General features: G+C 35.7%; 3 protein-coding genes and 1 non-coding gene across 5 annotated transcripts; all 4 read right to left on the bottom strand.

Moving 5' to 3' along the window:
• Window positions 1-2,806: 2,806 nt before the first annotated feature.
• TRNAG-GCC lies at window positions 2,807-2,877 on the bottom strand. Its single transcript has one exon. It is a non-coding gene; the product is annotated as a tRNA-Gly (tRNA).
• Window positions 2,878-3,353: 476 nt separating this feature from the next.
• Window positions 3,354-7,637, bottom strand: LOC103963293. The gene is made up of 9 exons (XM_009376091.3): window positions 7,293-7,637; window positions 6,672-6,857; window positions 5,934-6,026; window positions 5,646-5,828; window positions 5,460-5,562; window positions 5,173-5,358; window positions 4,486-5,078; window positions 3,952-4,325; window positions 3,354-3,865 (listed from the first exon to the last, which is right to left on the bottom strand). Exons 1-9 carry the CDS (start codon window positions 7,548-7,550, stop codon window positions 3,742-3,744), a joined length of 2,100 nt encoding a protein of 699 aa, XP_009374366.2. The 5' UTR covers window positions 7,551-7,637; the 3' UTR covers window positions 3,354-3,741.
• A 5,480-nt stretch (window positions 7,638-13,117) lies between these two features.
• LOC103963295 (40S ribosomal protein S26-1-like) lies at window positions 13,118-15,132 on the bottom strand. The gene is made up of 5 exons (XM_009376094.2): window positions 14,969-15,132; window positions 14,772-14,864; window positions 14,509-14,592; window positions 14,252-14,382; window positions 13,118-13,452 (listed from the first exon to the last, which is right to left on the bottom strand). The coding sequence occupies exons 2-5, from the start codon at window positions 14,782-14,784 to the stop codon at window positions 13,366-13,368; spliced, it is 315 nt and encodes a 104-aa protein (XP_009374369.2). The 5' UTR covers window positions 14,785-14,864; window positions 14,969-15,132; the 3' UTR covers window positions 13,118-13,365.
• Window positions 15,133-16,417: 1,285 nt separating this feature from the next.
• On the bottom strand, window positions 16,418-19,868 carry LOC103963296 (UDP-xylose transporter 3). Of its 2 annotated transcripts, none has more exons than XM_048564340.1 (9): window positions 19,667-19,868; window positions 19,475-19,522; window positions 19,207-19,374; window positions 18,443-18,627; window positions 18,168-18,235; window positions 17,827-17,959; window positions 17,487-17,648; window positions 17,121-17,393; window positions 16,418-16,949 (listed from the first exon to the last, which is right to left on the bottom strand). In XM_048564340.1, the coding sequence occupies exons 3-9, from the start codon at window positions 19,334-19,336 to the stop codon at window positions 16,851-16,853; spliced, it is 1,050 nt and encodes a 349-aa protein (XP_048420297.1). In that variant the 5' UTR covers window positions 19,337-19,374; window positions 19,475-19,522; window positions 19,667-19,868; the 3' UTR covers window positions 16,418-16,850. The 2 variants fall into 2 exon arrangements, with proteins under 2 accessions (XP_048420297.1, XP_009374373.2); XM_009376098.3 differs by having other exon boundaries at window positions 19,475-19,521; window positions 19,671-19,868.
• Window positions 19,869-24,301: the final 4,433 nt, after the last annotated feature.

The following is a 24,301-nucleotide window of genomic DNA, read 5'->3' as shown; positions in this document are numbered from 1 at the left end:
ATACTTGTCCAAAAAAAAAAAAAAAGAAGATCTTGTGAATACCTCACCTTTGCGAGGATTCTCAAAGTTCATGTGGGAGACCCGAAAGTAATTTTATTGTTTTTATGATTACATTTTAAAGGCAAATGGCATTTTACCGTAGTAACATAAAGTAATAATGTTTATTATCTTAGTACTGGTTTGATCTCACTTATTCTGCCTCCCCTCCCCAACATTTAATAAGTTAGCATGAGCAGAGCTATTAAAAGACCAAAGCGGTTTTAGGTCCATTCTGTTCACTATGTAATAAATTTTTGATAGCCTCAAGTCTGCAATTGTAGAACCTTGAGACATAAAGAAGAAGATGAATTACCCTCATGAATAAGTTTAGTCGAGAGATGTATATTTTATATTTGTCTAATAATTTTATTTGTATTTGCTTTCTAATCAACTATTATTTCTAAAGTAATCTAATCAACTATTATTTGATGCTCTTCTCTTTATCTCTCCTTCTGTCAAATAAATTAGATTTCCTTGTGTTTTAGTAACGCATAATTTAATTTGATTTGAAAATTTTCATCACCGTAAACGGCTGTGTTAACCCACCGAGGGCTCCTCCCACCTCATTTTTCCAATTATTTAGTAGTGGGTTGGCAAATCAATCGTCATCTCACTTGTCTTTTCATGCATTTTCAATTTTTCATTGGGTCCCCCCACTCCCAATTATTATATTCTTATCCTCTCTTTCTCAATGATTTTTTTCTTTATATTTGTCCCCATTTCTCTCCAGATCTTTATACCCGATATAAATGCATCAGGAAATTCAGATAATTTATTTTAAATTTTACGGTTCATATTAATCAATTTAACTGGCTCATACTTACATAAATTAAAGATCCTGAATCTCTTCCTCTTCACTTTAACAACCCAAATCTCTTAATTCTTAAAGATTTGAAGAAGAACTATTCAATATATAACTGTCTGTGTCGGTCTCAAATAAATTATAAAAGCTGCATTAAGCCTGTGAAATTTATAACCAGAATTTTTATACCTTATAGAAAATAAAATTTAATTTGGTTAAGCATACCAGTCATGCATGCAGAAGTGCCATCTTGCGACTCGCCGTCCGTAATTTGCAATGGATTACAAAATACTTGTTTTATAGAACTAGCTAACAGTTTAAAACCTGAAAACGTCAAAACCCTAGTTTGCGTTTGGACTAACTCATCCAAAAGAGGAGAGGTAAGATTGGGGAAGCTAGTTGCTGTGGGTTGTAGTGTACAAATTAGCAAACAACAATAATGTAATAATTAAAATAAATAAATGTTTCATTACGAGGTTTTATAACGCATGTCTGATCAATAACTCAACACACCTTTTTTCTAATAAAACAAGATACTTGATAATATCGTACACTGGTCCGTTAAGTAGTTAAATTATAAGTTTAACGAGATTGGATTGAAACTGATAGAGTCGCTAATATATCGTTAACTAAAGATTTAGTTCAACGTCACCTTTTGTGCAGTAAGTTACAATCATAAAAGATTTACGGATAAAACTTACAAGATAAATATATGAAAACCCTATTATGCGTTTGGACTAATTCAGACAGGTGAGAATGGGGAAGACATGTTGCAGTTTGTAGTGTACAAATTAACAAAGAATAAATAATATCATAGTTTAAATGGATAAACAGTCGGTTATGTGGTTACACAGCACACCATTTTCTTTCTTTTTTCTAATGAAGCAAGTCATGATACGTAATGCACTACGAACAGGAAAATAGTCAAACACTATGATTGTTTCAAATATATATATATATATATGGTTATATATTATAGTGCAGGTAGTTATAGTTAAGTATGATTATATAGGCAGCTCTGTACCCATTGATTAATTTGGCATGTAAATCCTTACGTGTGTAAATAACAATAAAAATTAGGATGAACAGGTACAAAAAAAATACAGTATTATACCTTCCTTTGCTTTACTGTATTATTTCCTGATATTTCTTGACGTTTATCTGTTTTTCGAGTAGTTTGGTACGAAAAACTGTCGCTCTAATACTGTAGGAAGACTTGGATGTCATACATCTTCGTACTGAGTACTACACTTGCACGGGAATATATACGATCTAATGACATGCAAAAGTTCCTCCTAATCTCCCAAATCACATAATATTCACGTTTAGAATATATAAATAGCATTAACAGAAAGATTTGTCTTTTATTATACGTGATAACTAATAGTAAATCGACACAAATAGATTTTTTTTAGTTAGTTTACTTTTCTTGTATTACGACCTTGTACGTGAATTAATTAATGATGCCTCTACATACGCGAACGTTATCATCTGCCTAATCATCAAATAGTAAAATATATTGAGTTAAGCCGCCCACAGTTTGCTTAGTCCGCAGAGCTTGAACTTGAACTTGTGGAAATTAGCAAGAGGCTGTTGGCTCGAAAGATTTATTGTGATGGTGAAGGAAGGAGGCAGGACAACTGAAATGAAATGGACAGATCAGATGAATTCAGCCAATTTTTATATATTTGAAGTAATTTAAGCATTGTCTATGTATAATAATTAATAATTTAATTAAGAATAATAATTGTGAGTGAGAAAGCAACTTTGATGCTCTTCTTCTTACTTAATTAGTGCCACCCAAGTACGACTTTATTTATTTCTTCCCTAAAATCCGTTGCCACGTCGCCAGGTTGGAATATGACTAGACAAAACTATCCTTTTCATTATTTATTTTTTCTGAAAAAAAAAAGGGCAAAAGGTCGACAAATCTCTTCTCATGAACGAAAAAGTAAAAAGAAGGGATGCACCAGCCGGGAATCGAACCCGGGTCTGTACCGTGGCAGGGTACTATTCTACCACTAGACCACTGGTGCGTTCTTGTTTAGTTGTCTGAGAAATTTTTAATTATCGTGAATCACTAATTGAAGGAGCAACCTCAAGGACGGAATTATAGTAGAAAACTTACTACGTTCAGTGTGCGTTGAAGGAAGAAATGAATAAATTTTTCCCAACACGAAGGTAGAAGAATTACTTAACTCTCACAAAAATGTAAGACGAGTTGAGAGTTTTCTTCATTTCTAACCACTTATAATCCTCTGTTGAAATGAAAATCATTTACCTCGACCTTATCCAATCTAAATTGTGACACCAAACAAGCCCTTACGTGCGACAACTTGTTCATCTTAAGCATAAGGTTCCTACATGCTAACCTTTGTAGAATTCATTTTTTTAGTACAACAATATTCTAATTGATCAAACTTAGGTTTGAACATGATTGCTAAGAGAAAAACACATTGTTCTAAAAAACTTGATTAAACCCACGTCTACAATTGTTACTGCTTCGCCAAAATAAACTCAACTTCACTGCAATTAACTTTCATCGATTCAAAATAACATTCGACCAAAAAAATTCAACATAACCAAAACTTTCCTGTTACATTTATAGATTTCATCATTTGTATACCAACCTAAAAGATACCTAACAAAGGTTTCTCAGAAGTGTGTTTAAAACTAGAAACTTTGGGAGGGAATGACAAGCCGAGGGGCCAACTTTACCCCGTATATACATCATCCACCCGTTCCAATGAAAGCGCACGAATGTGCGCGTAGATATGTAACGACAAAAACGAACCAGAATGTACAACATGTGTATGCCACATCGAAACAACTAATAACAGAGGTCCAAGGAGATCGAAGGTGAGGGGGAAAAGTCTTCCCGGAAGCTCAGTCCACTGTCTTCATTCTCCAACGCATAATCCTTCCTTCAACGGCACTCGAGAGTTGAGTGGCGGAAAATCATCTTCGTTTTTCAGGTGGAATGCCTGATCTTCATTTTTCAGGTGGTATGATTGTTCTTCAATCCTGAAGATACAAACAAAAAGAGAGCTATTTAGCTTTAGAAGAAAAGCCGTTGTGCAGGACTACTTCAAATTAACAAATCAAACTACCTCTCCTCATCGGCTCCAAAATACTCCGCTTGATGGTCCAATTCTGGCATGGGTGCCTCCTCCCATAACTGAGGGGTTGAGGATCTAGATTCGAGTTTCACTGGCAAGTTGGAGAACTTGTTGTCATGAAAAGATTTCCAAAGAGGCATATGAGGTTGATGGTAATCTAATGTCGCAGAGTTTCCATGACCTAGAACTGGGTACTCCACTTCCGAGAGCTCTCGGCTGCAGTCTCTAGGGGAGATTGACTCTTTAGGAGCTACAGTGAAGCCATAACCAAAGGCATGTCTCTGAAATCGGAAACAAGTTCCCGGTGCCTGTTTCCTTCCCCTTCCAGGCAACCTATCCTTAAAGGGACGATAACACTGAAAAGACTGTAAGCAGATAACCATGAGATTATGAAAACCAGGACTGTAGTCCTCTGCGAGAATGACTTAGTAGAAAAAGAAACCCAAAAATATGAAGCTCGTGACAAAAGAATTACATGAATGCAGTCTGAGAAAATGATTTTATAGAAAACAAAAATGCCACTACCGCATTGGGGATGTAGGTTCCAGTCCCTCGGGGTTTCCTTTTTTCTCCTCTGAAAGCAGCAACGGAGAAAGTGGAATCATTTGCTTGGTACGCATGTACTCCCCAATCAACACCATTTATGTTAGTTTGAGAATTAATATTCTGATGGAACTGAAGGGCTTCAGACGTACCTCCCCATGGGTTCTCTTTCCATGGCTGAGGTGACAAGGGAGGACTGGGCAACAAAGGAGGTGATGTAGCAGATCCAGGGAAAAAGGGACCATATTGCAGGTTCATTCCATGACCGTCAAAATCACCACCAAGCTCCAACAAAGGAGGTGATGTAGCAGATCCAGGGAAAAAGGGACCATATTGCAGGTTCATTCCATGACTGTCAAAATCACCACCAAGCTCCAACAAAATGTTCAAAGTTTCAGAACCTCCAGACAAGGCATTATTGTGCACATTAGTCTGACCATTGCTTCCATGCCTATCCAAAGTGTTCGCAAAAAACTTGGGCAACTCATCTGCTATGCATTCCCCTGGTAACGAAAGAATCCAACCAAGCTTGCGAGCTCCATATTTAAAAGCACTGCATATTCGATAGAAGTTACCTGTACAAAACCCATGAATCATACTACGATAAAACTCCACAGCAGCATGAGAATGAGAGAGAGAGAGAGAGAGAGAGAGAGAGAGAATGCATACTTCTGCTGACACTACGCCCAAGGTTGTTGTTCTGTTTTAGTGGATCTATTATATTAAGATGCTTCAGGGGAAAAGCTCGCAAGTTTGTCTCATACCCCTTTGATGGAACAGAGAACATTTCCACACAATTTCTAATAAACTCTTCACTCAGCAGTAGATCATCTCTCCCATTTTCTGGTGCCTCAACTGCAGTTTTTAAGTGAGTGAGTCAGAGAGACATAGAGAGACAGAGCAAGAAAACATAAATAAAGCATCTACCATCACAAACAAACAATAATATCTCTTACCCACTATATCAGGCAGGGACGATTTGCATACTGGTCCATTTAAACTTATACAGTAGTTTTCCCAGTCAAATTTGCTGAAGTAATCCAAAAATCTATAAAGGACCTATAGAAATGAAAAACAATTAGGCACTTAAACTTATCTATGTATTTGAAATCAGGACTCAAAGTTGACTTGGGAGTACTCACTGCCAGAGGGCCATCCAGTGATGAATGAAAAAAATGGAAAACATATAGGATTAATGTTTCCAAAGCATATGTTGAAATCAAACCATGATGGGCCCCAAGAATACGACTCTCATAGTAGCACCAGGCTTTTACCAGAATAATACTCCGCTTGAACAGATGATTTTTGCCAATATAATTATCAACCTGCGAAGGAAGCAACATAAGAAATATGACCCAAAGATCGAACCTGAGTGAACTTTCAGTTACACAATATGAATCGTAACTAATCAAAATTTGAATTGCTAATACCTGTTCAAGAAAGTGCAGTGTACTAAATCCTCCTAACTGATTGGAGGATATATCTACAACTATATTTTGTATAATGCACTTCACAAGCTTAACCTGCAACGAAAACCTCCAAATTTTAGATAATGTAACCTCGCAAATGCAAATTGAAAATGTCTAACAAAGAAAATTATGATATCTTCATCAACCTAGGAGCATCATCATTAGGCATGAAGCACAGATGTTAAAACGCAAGAAAGTTAAAGCACTCAACAAAATCCCCGCAGATGTTGAGTTCCATAATATCCAATCATGAATATCAGAAACCTTCCCTATAAATAAAGTCAAGTCCAACAAATTCAACCTGGCAAATAGAAAAGCTAAACAGTTTTTGTTGCATAAATAAAAGGGGGTGATATGCCACAGAAGAACTCCGAACCAACATAAACAGTTCTAGACAAAGTTCAGAAGAAACAATACTCGAGAGAAAATTGATAACATTTAGCAAAAGAACCTTATTTTGCTAAACACATCAATCTCAACACTCTCCCAAACATACATTACCACAAAAAGAGAAGACGAAGTTATAGGAAAGTCATCCCACAGAAGAACAAGTATTGTAAGTCGATGCAGACAAAAGAAAAATGCGATAATACCTACATCAAAGATCCGAACTCTAATAATATATGGAATTATAAATGTTTTCAACTGAAGAGACTGAAGGTTCCCAACAAAAAATTAAGGCATCAAGTGGGGAAGAACCTCGGCATCAATGTAATGTACATCCTTCACATGAAATGGACCAGCCTCGTTATTCTCCTCTCCCTTCATAATTGCATACACATCAGTTGCAAAGACTTCATCAATGTTTGCACTGCCAAATGCCGTCATATCAATATCACCATCAGGCAGATACGTTTTCAAAGGAACTGACCCATAAGGAAAAACCTGTGAGATAACAATACAAAAAGCGCCATCGTAACTTATAAGCAATTCAGTGAAATGAACAAACTCAGAAACAACATTATAACTTCACCGATTCCCCAGAAAAAAATGAACTCGAAAAACAATATTGCTTCACGGTTTGCACCAAGTACCAACATTTCGTTGCTAAACAGAAATCGAACAGGAAAACACAAGAAAATCCCGTTCCATTTATTGAAGTCATTACCTTGAAAAACCAAGATCAATCACATCACAAGTAACATTTTCATTTGCTAACAGGTAGGCATTGGCACTGCACGACTAGACTAAATTGGACATGACCAGATAAACCCACATCGCCATTACCACCAAATTGCACAAGAATTGCACAAAACAAACACTAACCCAGATGGCAAAACTGAATTCGAAAGAAATGTAATTGGGCAAAATTGTAATTACCTGACACCCGACGTTACATGTGATGAGGTTCTGCACGTATTGAATGACCTCCTTCCTCGTCTGGTTGGCCGCCAGAGTGGGCTGAATCTTTGAGACTATCTCCTGGGTTACCTCCTCTGCTCCGGCCCAAGATTCGGTGGCTATGACGGAGGGATCGGGGTTGGTGGTCGGCAATGACGGCGACGACGGCGTAGGGCAGGGTCGATCCTCGCGGAAGACGACGTCGTTCGGCAGCGCCGAACAGAGGAGACGGGCCATGAGATCAATGGAGGCAAGATTGGGGGAGGAGAAGAGAGAGGGAAATGAAAGGAGGAAGAGGAAGGAAACGCCCAAAAGGCGCCGTTGAGGGAGTCGTTGACAGACGGTGGTCGGAGATTTGGAGGAGGAATCAGAGGGTGTGATTGGGAGGGAAGACCAGTTTCGTTTTTCGGTGGTGTGAGGAAAAACCTTTTAAAAACCCCCCAAACCCAAACGCAAAAGCGGCAAAAATCCTCCTCCCTCTCCCTCGCTCTCCCTCTCTCTCCTCCTGTTTCTTTCTTTATTTTTTTATTATTTATTATTTTATTATTTTATTATTTTATTATTAAGTTAAATTTTCACGAAAGACCCGTCGAATTTTCACTTTCGTTCAAGTAATATCTTTTGCTTACACTTTCGTTCAAGTCATATATTGTGCTTACACTTTCGTTCAAGTCATATCTTGTGCTTACACTTTCGTCCTTATAGTTCCATTTTATTTTCATTTAATTATGAGCACTTCTTTGTAACTCGAATCAAGTTTCGAGTTCAGATTAGGGATGGACAACGGTTATGAAGGGCGGGTAAATATGGTTATTTACCTATAATCATTTATACTCATATCCGCATAACCGTTTACCCATTAGGTAATTGCATAAACGGTTATACCTATACCCATAACCGTTTATAAATTGTTAACCATACCCATAACCGCATACCCATTTAACCGTAACTGTTTAATACCTGTTTACCCATTTACCCTTTTTAACTCATTTATCTTTTTTTTACCATTACCTCTTTTTCATAATTTTCTCTTTTTTTTTACAATTAAACACCCTTATAGGTACATTCACATTACATTTCCGTATTTTAATTTTTTTTAACTCCTTATACCATTTTAATAATTGAAATAATAATTTACAGACGATATTTTTAATTGATATAGAATGAAAAAGCAAGAAAGTTAGTTTTAAAAAACAAAATTGGAATATAGGATATATAAATTACAGTAAAAATGTTAACAAAAGTGAGGGATTAGCTGAAATGGCAAGTCACAACAAGTTTGAGGAACAGGTCTTGGGTTGAATTAAGTGAGTGGGGCTGAGGGGAATTGTTATTTATTTTTCTAATTTTTTGGGAAACTTTTACTACTAATCCATGTTAACAATGAAGGTAATATAATATTTGTTAAGTATTTTTGGTTACGAAAACTATTTAGAAGACGATATGCTTGAGTTATTTAACCTATAATGTAAAGTATTAACATAATATATATATATAATTAGCTATATAAACCATGCCCTATAGTCAATAGCATTGATCTAAGTTTTGTTCGATAGAGAACATGATTTGTGTTAATTTTACATATATAAAATAAATGGGTAAACGGTTACCCGTTTATAACCGCGGTTAATATCCATAATCATCCATTTAAATTTCACGGATAAACTGTTATACTCATAACCGTTTATTTATCTAAACGGTTACCCATAACAGTAATCGTAAAATTTAAATAGGCGGGTAACCGTAGTTACCAATAACCGCAGGGTATTTTGCCTTCAGATCTTTATCAATATCAATTTATTATCGATTTTTTGCAATAAATAAATTATGGGCACTTCTTATTTGAAAAATTCAACTAGACCATAGGGTTTACTCAGTTGACGATGACTTTATCATCATAAAATGCCGTCAACACACTTTTTTTTTTTTTTTTTTTTGATAAATGAACGAGATTTTACTTTAACTAATCCATAGTGTAAAAATGAGGATATCGACTAAGTGCATTTAGAGAGTAGATTCGCTCTAAAAAATATGATATACGTCTACATTTAATGGAATTAACACCAACTATTATTTTAACAAACGATATCATTTACACTAAAGAATAAGGGATGGGCTTAGCCTCATAATGAGCTAACAATAATGTGATTTAAATTAGCCTTTGGCGATAATCAAATCTAAAACTTTTCACTTACAAGTGAAGAAGAATGTCACTAGACCGTATTACTAAGTGGCAAAATTAACACCAACTTAGTTGTGCACATTGCTCTGTCATGAAAAAAATTTAAACACTTGCTTTAAAGGATTGAAAGAGGGATTTCTTCGTTGGAGGAGGATGAAAATGTAAGGAAAACTATAGGGGCAAATAAAATATACAACAAAAGTACGCGGGCTACTAGTGAAATTTAGCGTTAATTTTGGGGAGTTTTTAGTTGTGGACCACACAAGGACACATGGCTGCCGCATAGCGACGCGACGCCATGCAAATGCAAGCGCGAGGCCGCGGCGGAAACGACGACGCATCAGCATGTCATCATTATTACCAAAGCAAGCACAACATGCCGCAGCAATGCTGCGCCAGGCAGACACCGCAACACGCTGACGCAGTCAAACGACGTCGTTGAGTGCCCTACTTAATTTTTTTTTTTTTTTTTTTCAAACGTTTGCGGATCCTTATCTGATTGTGTTTATTTCCTAAGTTTGCATTAATTCTTTTTCCCTGAAGATTCTTGGGAATATTCTTTTTATTCCGTTCTTCCTAACCACAAAACTACATATGCTTCAAATTAGCCTGACGAGGACTGAGTCAGTTCTTTGCTTAGTATTTGTGTGTCTCAATTCGATTTATCTTTTTATGTACATGAACGATAGTCAATCACTGATGCATGTATGTGTTTGAAGGCACAAGGTGGATGGCCCCTTGTACAGTTCTCCAAGGGTGACTGGCACTTTTGTTGATGTTGGTCGGGTGAGCTCCTGCTGCTTGATGTGTTGTAAGATGAGTTTGAAGTTAGCTTTGAAATGTGTCTTTTTGGAGCCTTATGTATAGGACTTGAGGCTCACAATCAAAACTAATAAAGTATTAGGCGTGCCACTGTTATCTCAGTTATAACAGCTGTAAAACATATTTGGTTTAAGTCGGTTACCTGCGCCCCAAGTTACTCAAACTTCTTGTTATCAAAGGATTGTCACATATGGGTTTAGTATGCATTAACTTTTTTTTTTCTTGCCTTGTAAACAAAGACTTTTAGTTCGCATGGCATTATTCACCCAAAAAAGGAAAAAAAAATTATCCAAAACATTTTACCAAAAATAAAAAGAAAAATTTCGATAAGATTATTGACTAGGACAACTTTTATAAGATCAGTAAAGTTAACGTTAACGTAATCGTAAGATCGGATATAGATATATTTAAAATTAACAAAATTCTGTATCTTTATGAAAGACGTCTTACCGATAATAATGTCGTACAACTCTTAACGTAAACGTAAGATCGGATATAGATATATCTAAAATTAACAAAATTCTGTATCTTTATGAAAGACGTCTTACCGATAATCACGTCGTACAACTCAAATTTCAAAGATTGTCCTTTGCGGCATCCCGCTAAGCAAAAAATGTGATGTTTGTGTTGGATGTGGATTTGGATGGCAGTGCACATGGCTTCTTTCAACATTCAGACATGTTTGGCCATCATGACTTTTGACATTTTCAAAATTTAAACTCAGAGACGCAATTACGTTTGTCTATTCTGGACAAGTATCCTCTTCGGATCATCTTTGTGGAGATCCGGATGATCAATTAATCATGTTCGTTTATTGTACAACAGTTAGAAATAATTTTAAAATTTTAAGTTTTAAAATAAATATAAATAATGCCTAGCGAAAACTAACCGTACAATATACGATAATGAACAGACATAATTAATTAATCTCTAGATCCCCGCAAAGAGGATCCAGAGAGGATCCTTGTTCGTCAATTCTCCTTTAACCTGGCATCCATTTTCCTACGCCCGCCATAGCATCCATGTCTATCTACATCAATGGTCAATTGATCCTCTGTGGACTTGTCAACCTTTTTCCTTACCCCCATAAGGTGCAAAACCAATGTTTAGAAAAAAAATCAGTTATTGTTCAAATATAAACGAAATGCAAATTTACTCGTGTTATAGTCCGTACAACATTTTGTTAAATGCCCTTGGCCCATCAAGTATCCAGCCATAACCAGTGGCGAAGCCAATAGTTGTTGATGGAATGGGGGGTGAAACTTAACCATTGAAACGATGCAGCTTGTCTTTTATTTTTTTGTTTTTTGTTTTTTTTTCATGTCCAAAATGACGTTGTTCCGTCGTTTTGGACCTGTTTTTTATTTATTATCATTAAAAAAAGGTTGCACACAACACAACAACAACAACAATAGCCTTCATTCAAGCATTATAAAGCATGAATACAGACATGGCTACACAATACAACACGTCGATACGAACAATTGTATCATGTTGGTAAATATTTAATAATAAAAATATTTGCAACATATTTTTAAATTACCAAAAAAAGAATTCAAAGAGGGATTATGGTTTTGTTCTGGTTGTTGGGCTTTAGTCTCATTTAAACCCAAGAAAAGATAGGATGTGGAATAGAATGTGGTGTCGTTTCGGTATAGAAATAAATAACGACAGGTCGTATTTTAAAATCATGAACTCTCAACAAAACGGTGACGTAGTAAATATTAAAAGGGTTTTGCTGACCATCTTCTTCGCGAGGCCTTCCAACAAACCTTATCAACACCGCCGTCGTCTATTGTCGCACAAGGAAATGGCACTAAACTGACGTTGGTGTCTAGCAAAACGACATATCGACATCATCGCCAAGGGAGAGGCTTCGCAACTTGCAGGTTTTCTAATGAGGGCAAAGAGGTGGACCGTCGCTCCTGGGCTTCATTTCCAGCAAGAGGAGGGGCGGCCGCCCTCCTTGTCCCTATGTAGCTTCGTCTATGGCCATAATACCACACCATATAATGGTGTTCATGAAGCATCAACCCTAATACCACTGTCCCTGGCATAGGATAGAATTACTCTCCAGATCTCACTGTTCAGAGCTCAAACATTGAAAATTCAGACCATTCAAATTGAATTCGACCAACCCCATTAACTCAATGTATTAGCCCACCACACAAACACAAGGGTTTCAATTTCGCTTTGGCACAAATTAAGAGCCTGGATTCCCTAATCCTTAGGCTCCGAACACTAAAGTCAAGAGAGAATCCAAATTCCTTGGCATAAACTACATCACCCGGCAGTATGACAGTCGGCAAATTTGGCTTGATTGCTTAACAAACTTATAGTAAGGACAAAGCAAAACAACTGATTTCAACAGTGCCTAAAAAAAATCTCTGCTGAAAAGTATTTTGATAGGTCAAGGGATTGAATGCATCAAGATCTTAACAGCTATTGTTCTGTCGTGGATTGTGCCAAAACCAACAAATGAAAAGTTTAATTAGGCAACTTGAAAAAATGAACAGGAAATAGGACCATTACCATTCGAAACCAACAATTTTTCTTGATGAAGACGACTGCAACCTAATCCCAGCCCGTCAGCGACAGCAAAGTTGAGAGTTATCCAAAAGAACCACTAGTGCAAGTTCAACACAAAACATAATTCGAGAACCAGAACGACTATTATCACAGTTTAGAGACCAAAACTAAAACTTATATAGTTCAAGGACCATAGTGCCAATTTAAGGCTAAAAACCAGCGTAACAAAATCTTCGGAGATAAAAATTTAGTGAAAACCAACAAAAGTTGATGAAAGTTAATACGAATATGAATATGTAAAAACTCTGGTTTTGAATCTCCGGCTGCTTTCGCAAATACCTTCCCGCAACATGATAAGTACAACATATAAGACTGAAGTACTATGATATTACACATAAGTCACAACGGAGTCAAAGATGCATTCAAAGATAAAATGGAAATAAAGCTGAGGTAGCAGCCAAAATTAAAAGCCTCAATGCACATCCTCAAAGCAATTGAGCAGGCGGATGCGTTGCCTTTTCATGGACGAGCAGCTGGCGCTCCAGCTCCAACAGGGCGTGGACCCTGACCAGGAGCACCAGGTGCACCAGGCCTAGGTGTATCCTCCTGAAATGTATAAATCGAAATTGAAAGGGTTATTAAAAGACAGTGAATGATGAACGCAAATATACAAACTAGAAAATTACGGCCAAATGTGACAACCAATTATATCAAATGTTGCTTCCTGGTAGGAACTATCTAGCCAAAATAGTGAAATGCTAACATTGGGTAGAGGGGATGCGGCTGAACTAGACAGATAGGGTGCTTTTATAAGTACCACACTTCAAAATTTATCCTAATATCGGCATATAAAAACGTTTAATTAAGAATGAAAGCAACAGATGGATTCGGAAATCAGACGGAGGTATAAAAACTTTAGCAGGAGAAACTCCTAGCCAGTAAATGTTACTGAGATATTACTACGATACTACATACAATTTTGAAGTTAAACAAGAAATTGTTTAGCATGAGTCTTCAACCTCCTAAATGCCACTAGTAATGGAAGTACACGGATCATTTAACCAAATAATAAGTCTAAAGTTTAGCTACCAAATATGCATGTCCTAAATAGAGTCTTCACAGTTGGGTGCATCCGAACCTCTTTTAAGCAAATTCAACATGGCATTAACTCCTTTGCTCTTAAACTTGTTAAGTTTGTATAGATGGACCCTCGTCAACTTAGGTGGAATTTATAATGAATAATTTCAAACATGAAATCCCAACAAACATAAGTATTGAACAAACACAAAACATACAGCTTATGTGAAAGTATATGTCACACTGAACCATAAGCCAAATTGCATAGAAGCATAAACTAAAACAAAATAAAAGATATAGATATATAGGGATGAAGTTTAGAGCATACCCGGCGCCTGAAACGCTGAGGGGGCTCACGGTTCCTCCTGTTCTCGCGAGACCGAACCCTCACAACGTGGGAGTGGATGGCACAAGAAACGCAGTATTGCATCTTAGCATACAGCTTAGGAAGAGTGTAACCTTCAAATCAAACAGCATTCCCAGTAAAACATTATCAGCAGTCATCAGAAACCAAATACTAAAATAACACCGAAAACAATACGAAGAAACATTTACGGAATTAAACTGAAGGGAAAGGATTATTACCATCGTAAACACAAGCCTCCTGAACATCCCTAACTGCAGCCTGCTCAACAATGTTCCTCACCAGAAACCTCTTGATAGCTTGTCCTTTTTAACACAAACCCAATAAATTAATCCTAAAACTAATTCAAAACCAGAACCCACTTAAAAATAATCCAAAAAACTAATTAAAAACACAGAACCCACTTCGAATTTCAAATCTTTCACCTCTAAAGATTCAAACTTTAATAAAAATACAAAAAAGGGATAATTAGGTATAAGCACACCTTGGGGCAGCATTTCCCGCAGTTGGAGCAGCGGATGAACTTCACGTGGCCGCGGCCGTGCTTGTTCCGGCCGCCATTTCTTCTCTTGAAAGTCTGCAGACGGAGAGAGACTAAGAATTCTAATTTGAATGGTAAGTAAAATATTACTCGTTAATCGTGTAATTTGGGGATGGAGAAATGGGGGAGAGAAGGTTTACCATGGTTGCTGATTTGTCTTCAGGGAAGTGAAACCCTAAGCCGCCGTCTCGATCTGAGCTTCCCCTTCTTGTGCTGCCAAACGCTTCGGCGGCCTCTTATGGTAGGAGGATATATATTTGTGGACGCTTTCGTTTACTAGGGTTTTGCGGGGTCTTATGATCCATTCGGGCCGGGCCCGTTAAAATCTGTTCCCTTTTTTTTTTTTTTTTTTTTTTTTTTCTGTTTCAAAACAAAATAAATTAATTGTTTCCTTGTTGTTTTCATAAATTATAACAATAGTCTTTTAATTTTAATTAAATTGGAGTAATAGTCTCTTAACTAAAAATCTATTACTATTAGTCATTTAACTCATTAAAATATGTAGCTATAGTCATTTTCATCAACTTCGTCTGAATTTTGTTAAAATGGGTTATGTGGAAAGGACCATTGCTATAATTAAAATCCCTTAACTCATTAAAATGTGTAGCTCTGGTCATTTTTGTCAGAATTTTGTCAAAATGAGTTATATTAGATGGGTTATGACTACAATTGAGTTAAAGTTGAGGGACCATTGCTCTAATTAGGTTAAAGTTGAGGGATCAATGATAATTACTACAACTCCTCTTTTTTTTTTTTCCAACATTGGGGTGTATTCAATTGGGATTTTAAAAGATTTTAATTCTTTTAATGAATCTAGGAGTATTCAATCTGGATTTTAAGTAATTATCTGAAATTCAATGTGTATTCAATCATGATTTTAAGATAATTTATTAAAATTCTTAGAAATCTAAGTGTATTCAATTAGGATTTTAAGGAAGTTTATAAATTCCAGGTGTATTAAGTTTAAATTTGATTTTAAAGATTTCAAAAAAGTTAAGGAATTTGAGGGAATTTGAGAGATTTTGTAGTGTATTTTAAGCATCCACAAATCTCACATCTCCATATGAGATTTCAAGAGAATTGAATCAATTTTTTACATTAAATCTCTGCAAATCAATTAAACTTCATAAAAATCCATGGATTTATAAATCTATTAAAATCTCTCCGATGTCTAATTGAATACACCTCCCTAAAATATGGCGTTAGAGCTATCTTTTTGTACTATAGTGATTACATTTTGTATTGAAAGTATTAGTTCGTTTGGAAGTGTTTTTAAAATGGTTGAAAATGTTTTGATGAAAATATTTTTTAAACCAATCATTGATAAAAATTTGAAAAAGCACTTAAATGCTTTTAGAACCCAAAATCATTTTGCTACTACCTTAAGTGCTTTTAGAATCCAATTTTTTTTTCTCTAAAAACGTTTTAAGTCATTTAAAATACTTCCTGACTTAAAATCACTTACAAACGAGCCCTAAATATGCTGGAGCCATATCAAATTTGATCTAGAATGATACGTACATATCAAATTTACAGTCAAACAACATAAGAACCGTACATTCCCCGACACCATGGCATGAGAAAACATGTAATCACAATTATGCCTTCATTGCTCCAGGAAAATGCACTTGTTCTCTCATACTGGTACAAGTGCGATTATGTTTTTTGTTTTCTCAACTACATTTAGAGGGCTAACCTCATGAAATCTGCAGACCAAAAACTGAGGTTCAGCAATTTTCACTATCTTCACTAATACAACTAAAATTTGGGTACAACACAAAATTTTCGGTATAAATCCGATTTGCCAAACCCGTTTCAGACAAAAATAATAACCAAAACTGCTATACAAAGTAAGAAAAAATGAGACATTTCTTTGACCTGAAGCTTCCTTCTACAATGGAAATTATAAACCCACGGTGCCACATATAGAAACCCCTCTCCAGCAACATCTTCATTGCCGGAACAACTTTTCCCCCACTAAATTTGATCTACCGCAAATGAACTCAGGGATCGCACAGGCTTTTAAGCTTGTAGGTCCTTGTTCTTCCATGCAGGAATTTTAGGATCGTTCCCACTTCCATTTTCCACACCTAATAACTGAGCACCTTCACTTTCTCTTGTCTGCAACCATGGGGAGGATAAGTAGTATTAGCCAATGAATCGGCACAATGGGGAGGATAAGTAGTATTAGCCAATGAATCGGCACAAGTTTGTGCCTATTAATATTTCAGATAAAGGATATGGGAATTATATAGAGAACGTGTGAATGGGATATGAAAACTTGGGACACACCTGGGGTAACTGTTGGGATACTTCATTAGCCTTCCGCTGGCTCTCGAGAGTGCAATAATAAGAATAGAGCACCATCCCGACTATAGCAATCAATATCCCCAAAATGTTGCGCCCGCTAAATGGATCATGAAGTAGAATGTAGCCAAATGCCAAAACAAGGCATGTTTTCAGATGTCCAAGGACCTGATAGGTTACTGCAGACGTCTTTCCAATAACCAAAAATGTACTGAAGTTTACGGAGACAGATATCAGGCAGGACAGAACAATGAAGAACTGCAACATAGACAATATCACGGTAAATGAAGGATATAGAAATGTCGGAAAGGGGTTGGGGGAGGCAACGCTGAGGAAATATTGAATACTCACCAGCACTTGAGGGGTATATGCAAATGAGAAGACATTTTGATTAGTCAAAAGTCCATCTAGAAATGGACCAATGACAAACAACGTTATTGCCTGATAAGGGCAAGATTGGTACAGAAGTTGGGTTGATGAAACTTTGAACTTCTTCTGGATGGTATTGGTCATCTGAAGTAGCTGTTAAGGTCCTAAAACAATAAACGCTACCATAATGCCATACAGTAATCAGTAAATAATGCAGATCTTATTGATATGCTTTCTTCTTTTATCAAAGGCGCTTTGCTTAAACATTAAACATGTACAATGCATCTAATGAAATAGAAAAGCTCAGTTCAATTTAGGATACAATCTGAGCAACACAGGTTGTTAAAACTGCCAGCAAGGACAAAAAAGAACCCAGGGCATTGAGTTGAAGATCCGTCACTGTTGCAACCCCAACTCCCAAAAGAAGGATGGAAAGTGAAAACTGGACACTTCGACTGTCATAAGGTAAAGAGTGTCAGAACCAGTATGTGGTTGTATCAGTTGAAAATTCAACGAAATCGTGCATCAAAACTTAATATAATGACTCAGGTAAATAGTGAAAGCAAATATAACATCCTATATAGAAAATTTCCCAAGTTTAATTCAAACTAGATTGAACTACAAACAAATTCATCCCACTACCGATCTATGATAAACACTGACCTGAATTTCTTCTTAAAGAAAAGGGTCTCCAGAAGAACAGTACAAGGGATGATTGCCAGTTTTGTCATCTGATAAAGAAAATTAAGAGAAAATTTCTTCAGAAATTGATAATTTACATTAAAACTGCTGAAACAGTAACAGATTTTAAAATGAAAATGTAATATCGTTAGGTAAAGAAGTAAATAATCATAGCATGAAGTGGATCACATACAGTACAACATTAAAAATGCATGTCTCAAGTTGAGGAAGGCAGGCAAAACTAACAAGAACTTTACCTGGTAAAAACCAACGGAATTGAAACCCAAGCTAAGATTCAGAAGGCCAATAGAGATTCCATTAAGAATTCCAAATCCCATTACAGAACTAGCATCAAAAGGCTTGTGTTCAAAAAATTTCATCCATAACGCCACGTGAAGCGAACAAAATGTGACTAGAAGATGCCAGCTTGTCAAAGTTGTGGCTGCATATCCCATATTGTGATTTAGTATATTAATTAACATTGACAAGGCGATAGTATAATATCATGATCATTAGCATGATGTTAAGTTAAAGAAACTATATAATTACAAGAAACAAAACAAATACATATGATACTCAAAAAAAGAGAACACATATGAGTTAAAGATCATTAGCATGATCTTTGTAACACAATTTTTTAATGAATCACCTTAGAGAATACACACGAGAATTCTCAAAAAAAGCAAACGAAAAGAGAATACATATGTTACTCAAATCTTTCGTATTTCCCTCTGTGGTTATCATAAATTAGCTCTACATTCATGAATCATGACCAAGCATCTTTTCGGTTTCCATCAAAGTAAACCACATTCAAGCTTTTAAGATGTACCAGCCAAATTAACTAGAAAATTCTTTTCCAACATTATATGTATTGAAGCAACCAAATTCTACCGACATTTATCATTTAACACTATCTTAAAACCAAAAAATGTGCCATAGAAAGATTTCCAACCACCCAAACAAAGCAGAAAACCAATATATACATATGCCAAATTTCATATCAAACAGGTGCATTACTCACCAAAAGTGAAACCAAGTGTGCTAATAAGCGCCTTGTTGCAAATCACGATTGACACCGACGACACCACCGACAAACTCAGAGCCCCAATGGTTCCCAGCTGGAACTTCTGGCTCTCTCCCATCTTCCACATTCTTTCCCTCAATTCAAAGCCCAAACCTTTACACGGATCTAGCATATCCCAGAAAGAAATATCCAACCAATTCCAATCAATTTCCAGTAAAAATCACAAAACAGACGTACCATAAATACCCACATTCAAAATTCGTACCTCATCATCCGAAATTTCAGATTTTTCAGGCGCAAAGCAGCTCAAAACTGCAGCAACAACAATGGCAAACACACAAAATTACCAAATCACCACCGACACTGGCTCCAATTTTCGATTATGAAACGATCTGCTTCTTACTAGGAAACACCAAATCAACAGAGAAAACGAGAAAAAGAGGGAGAGAGGGATAGCGTACGGAAACGAAGATGCGAAAGCTGGAATCGACGAAGGACGGTCCAATCAAATCAATCAAACACCGAATCACTGAGATTGCAAAGAATCGAGTGCGGCATTGATGGCGGGCATCATCAGCATGTGTTCTTCGTTTAATTCTTGTGAAAATTCGAAAAAAAAATAATAATAATAATTGGAAAATTGGAAAAATGCAATGAATTTTTATTTTATTTTTTGGGGGTTTTGTGGACTTCTTATTTTTTTATTCGGATTTCCAGGGGAGGGTGGCCTCTAATAACGCCACATCAGCATGTGTCAATTTTTTGTGAAATCTTAATAAAATATTTTTAGTACTGTTTACGTTTAACGTTAAGAATATTTTTATTCTAAAAAGTTATTTTTTGTATTATTTACTTGCAACAACTTTTTATTCTTTTTGTTAAGAGTAAATTGTATCAATGATTCCTTAACTTTAACTCAATTGTGGTAATATTCACGTTTAACGTTAAGAATATTTTTATTCTAAAAAGTTACTCTTCGTATTATTCATTTACAACAACTTTTTATTTTTTTATTAAGAGTAAATTGTAGCAATGATCCATTAATATTAATTCAATTAGAGCAATGATTCTTCAACTAAAAATACATTACCATTGATCCCTCAACTCATCAAAAAGTGCAGTTATGGTCCCTCAACTAAAAATTCATTACCATTGGTCCCTCAACTTTAATCCAATTGGAGAAATGATCCCTCAACTTTAATCCATTTTGAGCAATGGTCTCTCAATTTTAACCCAATTGTAGCAATGATCCTTCCAACATAACTCGTTTTGACAAAATTCTGACGAAGTTGACAAAAAGGACCATAGCTACATGTTTTAATGAGTTAAGGGCCCTAATTGTAGCAATAATCATTCCAACATAACTCATTTTGACAAAATTTTGACGAAGTTGATGAAACTGATCATATCTACACATTTTGATGAGTTGAGAGACCAATGGTAATGAATTTTTAGTTAAAGGATCATTGCTTCAATTTAATTAAAGTTGAGAAAACATTTTTACAATTTACTATTTTGTTAAAACTCAGAAATTTCAATCATTTTTCATTATATTTTTTTCATTGGTTGTGGGCCCATTTCATGCTAATTGTTTCTATTGGATAAGCCCCTGGTTTTAAAAAGTCAAGGACTCCGTTCGAATCCCAGCGTAGGCGATTTGTTTGTTTTAAACTTTTTTGGGGTTTAGGGGATCGCACAAGCTTTTAAGCTTGTAGGTCCTTGTTCTTCCATATACAGGAATTTTAGGATAGTTCCCACTTCCATTTTCCACACCTAATGACCGAGCACCTTTACTTTCTCTCGTCTGCAACCATGGGGAGGATAAGTAGTATTAGCCAAAGGGGCACAAGCCAAAATATAACCTGTTTTGATACGAAAATCATCTTCAACTGAAGGTTAGGTCAAAGGGCTTGTGGGCAATATCGGACCATAATTCCATGCTAGTTGACGTCATGTTACTGTGGATTTGATTTTTTTTTTAGACAAAATTTAAAAAAAAAAGTCTAATTTTTTTTTTCCTATAAATACCTAAACCATTTCTACATCATTTTCACAATTTCATACTATCTTACCTCATTTTATTCAATTCTTCACCAATTTTTCACATCCTTTTCATTATATAAAGATAAGAGAACCATACCCTTATTCATTTAGCGACAAGTGACACTCAAAATATGTCCGAAAATCTTATTTTAATATGATAATTTAATTCAATTAGCAATATTAATTCAATTAAAATAATAAATTATTAAGTGGGCTAAAAAATAGCCCCCTTTGGTTGAAGATGAGTTTTTTTTCTCAAACGGGCTATGTTTTGGCTTATGGTCTTTGGCTCCCTCGGTTGAAGATGGTATAAAATATAGTGTGACACTGTTTATTAAAAATAATTCTTATAAAGCTATAGAGCTAAACATGATCTTTTGATCCCTTTTGGGTTGGAGATAATCTCATGGTGGGAAGTGGCCGAGTCCCACCCATTATTTCGTTTTCGTGCTTCGATTTGGGTAGTGCATGTGATATGTTTTGTCACTTGTCCATCCCTCACACATCAATTTGGGCAGTGCATGTGTTAACTTATTAAGGGTAATAAATTAAAGTTTTATATTCTAGTTCATTATATACTGTGAAATAAATTTTTTTAAATTTTTTATTTAAAATTAAACATAAATAATAACTAATAAAAACTGATCGCATATATATGATGAACAGATAAAATGTGAGGATCCCTAGAATTTAATACAGAGAGATCCACATAAGGGAGGGTGGCCTCTAATTACGCCGCATCACCACCATGTGTCTCTTTTGTGTAGTTGGAGAAGCGTGGGGCCCATTTGCTGCGAATCGTCTCAGTAGAGCGATTTCTTACCAAATTCTGTGATATTTGGTCACTTGCCACGCTTTTTTGGTGGTGGTTGGAAAGAATACGAGCTTCTATTTTTGAATCACCACCGACATGGCATCAACAACAAAAAAGTATACCAAGAAGCCTCCGAAAGACTGAAACAAAAAAAAAAAAAATTTCTAAAGCCTCCACATATGTTGACTTGCGCATGGAAATCTTTGTGGGAAATGGATCATTTTCGGATGTCTTCCATCAAATTCACCTAATCAATTCATTCGAGCTCTTGAAATTTGTTTCAACGTCTAAAAACAAGGGGTTCTTTTAAAATTTATAATAATTTTAGCCATTGAATCAAATTTCAAAGGTTTGGATGGGATAATTAGGTGGATTTAGTAGAAGGGATCCAGAGTGGATCCCTTTCCATCTTTGTGAACCTTGTCTATTTAATGAATTTTTATCTTCTTCGGAAAAAAGTTCACACTTGGAAATGCTGAACTCAAATAAATGCTCATCATATGCTTTTTAGTAAGATTTACTTGTAGTTCCCTTTTTTTTAGAGCTTTTTTTAAGTACTCAAACCCCAAAACTTTTTTTGAGGTTCCTATCGATCAAAGAATTGAGAATTTGTAGTTTGGTTGGCAGGGGACTTGGTTGTTCAAGAGCTTTCATTCAAATAAATGAGTTAGAATCATTCTAGACCGTATAATTTTCGTAGTATGGCACAACACTCTGTGGAAAACATGAGGCGGGAGTGCGTTGAAGCATGTAAAATAAAAATAAGAGTTATGGGATTAAATCTCATATTGCAAGAAATCCAAGAATCTCTGGGGCACTAGCACGAGCAAAAATGGTAGAGAAATAGCTTTTCCAATCCCTCGTGAAGATACCACCAGTAATGAAGTTGTTCTCCTCCCCTAAATATGTGTCGTCTCTAGGATTTATGGAATTATTTTTTGCTCCACATACAATTTATTAAGATTGAACAAATTAAGGTTCTATATACCATAAGATTGGAAGAATCAGTCTTATATCTTGCCTATTAGCTGCATTGAGTACAAATGTGGAAAAGAAAATAGAATTTTATTGGGTAAAGTACAAAAAACTACCTCAACTATTGCGGTCATGACAGTTTCATACCTCATCTTTTAAAATTGACAATGTCATACCGCATCTTATGAATTTGTGACAATGTCATACCTCCGTCAATTATTCTGTTAGTTTTTCTGTTAAATGCTGACGTGGCAACAGACGGGGACCACTTCTATTAAAAAATTAATAAAATATTATTAAAAACTAAAAAAAATATTTAATATTTTTTAAATATTAAAATAATAAATAAAAGTAAAATTAAAAAAAAAAGTGTAAAGTACAAAAAACTACCTCAACTATTGGGATCATGACAGTTTTATACCTCATCTTTTAAAATTGACAATGTCATAACGCATCTTATGAATTTGTGACAATGTCATACCTCTGTCAATTTTTCTGTTAGTTTTTCTGTTAAGTGCTGATATGGCTTGATTCGTGACCTACTTTCTATTAATAAATTATTAAAAACTAAAAAATAATTATTTAATATTTTTTAAATATTAAAATAATAATAAAAGGCCAAAAAAAAAACCCTCATTTCGTCCCTCCCCTCCCCCCTCCTCCTTCCTCTCTCTTCTCCCTTTCTTCATCTTCTTCCCCCACCTGCAAATCCCAACAAAAAAATAATAATAATAATAAATCCAATTTGTCTTCCCCCCACACTCGCACTCAATTTCCCCACACCCACACTCTTCTCCCTCCTGCAACCCAGAAAAAAAAAAAAAAAAAAAAAAAACCCAGATCTCGTCGGTGGGAAGATGGGTGCACAAAGAAGGTGGAGGATGGGTGCGGAAGAGGATGTGGAGAATGGATGAAAGTGGTGGATTTGGGGTTTGATGGGTTTTCAAAAAAAATATTTTTTTTTCCTTCTTCTTCTTCTTCCTTCTTCTTTCGCAGGGGAGTTGATGGTTTTTTTTAAAAAAAAAAAAAATAAAATAATTTCCTTCCTCCTTTTTTTGCCTCTTTTTCTTCTTCCTCCTCCTTCTCCTTCTCCTTCTCCTTCTTCTTCTTCTTCCGCAGAGGGGGGTGTTGATGGGTTTTCAAATTTGTTTTTTATTTTTTCTTCCTCTTCTTCTTCTTCCTCCTTCTCCTTCTCCTTCTCCCTTCTTCTTCTTCCGCGCCGATAGGGGGAATTTTTTTTTTCCTTTCTCCTTTTTTTTT

The sequence above is a fragment of a genome, unplaced genomic scaffold (genome assembly GCF_019419815.1).
Source record: "Pyrus x bretschneideri cultivar Hongxiangsu unplaced genomic scaffold, Pyrus_bretschneideri_v1 Contig39, whole genome shotgun sequence".
Lineage (NCBI taxonomy): Eukaryota > Viridiplantae > Streptophyta > Magnoliopsida > Rosales > Rosaceae > Pyrus > Pyrus x bretschneideri.
This window is presented reverse-complemented; position numbering and strand designations above follow the sequence as displayed.

Bases quoted from the DNA above. Each gene is read 5' to 3' on its own strand.
- LOC103963293 (XM_009376091.3), bottom strand. From the start codon at position 7,550: ATGGCCCGTCTCCTCTGTTCGGCGCTGCCGAACGACGTCGTCTTCCGC. The intron at 5,829-5,933 runs GTATTAGCAATT...CTTCCTTCGCAG, and splicing joins CACTGCACTTTCTTGAACAG to GTTGATAATTATATTGGCAA. The intron at 5,079-5,172 runs GTATGCATTCTC...GGTTTTGTACAG, and splicing joins TGGGCGTAGTGTCAGCAGAA to GTAACTTCTATCGAATATGC.
- LOC103963295 (XM_009376094.2), bottom strand. The intron at 14,383-14,508 runs GTAATAATCCTT...TTTGATTTGAAG, and splicing joins GGAGGCTTGTGTTTACGATG to GTTACACTCTTCCTAAGCTG. The intron at 13,453-14,251 runs GTATGCTCTAAA...TATACATTTCAG, and splicing joins CTCAGCGTTTCAGGCGCCGG to GAGGATACACCTAGGCCTGG.
- LOC103963296 (XM_048564340.1), bottom strand. From the start codon at position 19,336: ATGTGGAAGATGGGAGAGAGCCAGAAGTTCCAGCTGGGAACCATTGGG. The intron at 18,628-19,206 runs GTGAGTAATGCA...TGGGATATGCAG, and splicing joins CACACTTGGTTTCACTTTTG to CCACAACTTTGACAAGCTGG. The intron at 17,960-18,167 runs GTCAGTGTTTAT...ACCTTATGACAG, and splicing joins TTCTTTAAGAAGAAATTCAG to TCGAAGTGTCCAGTTTTCAC.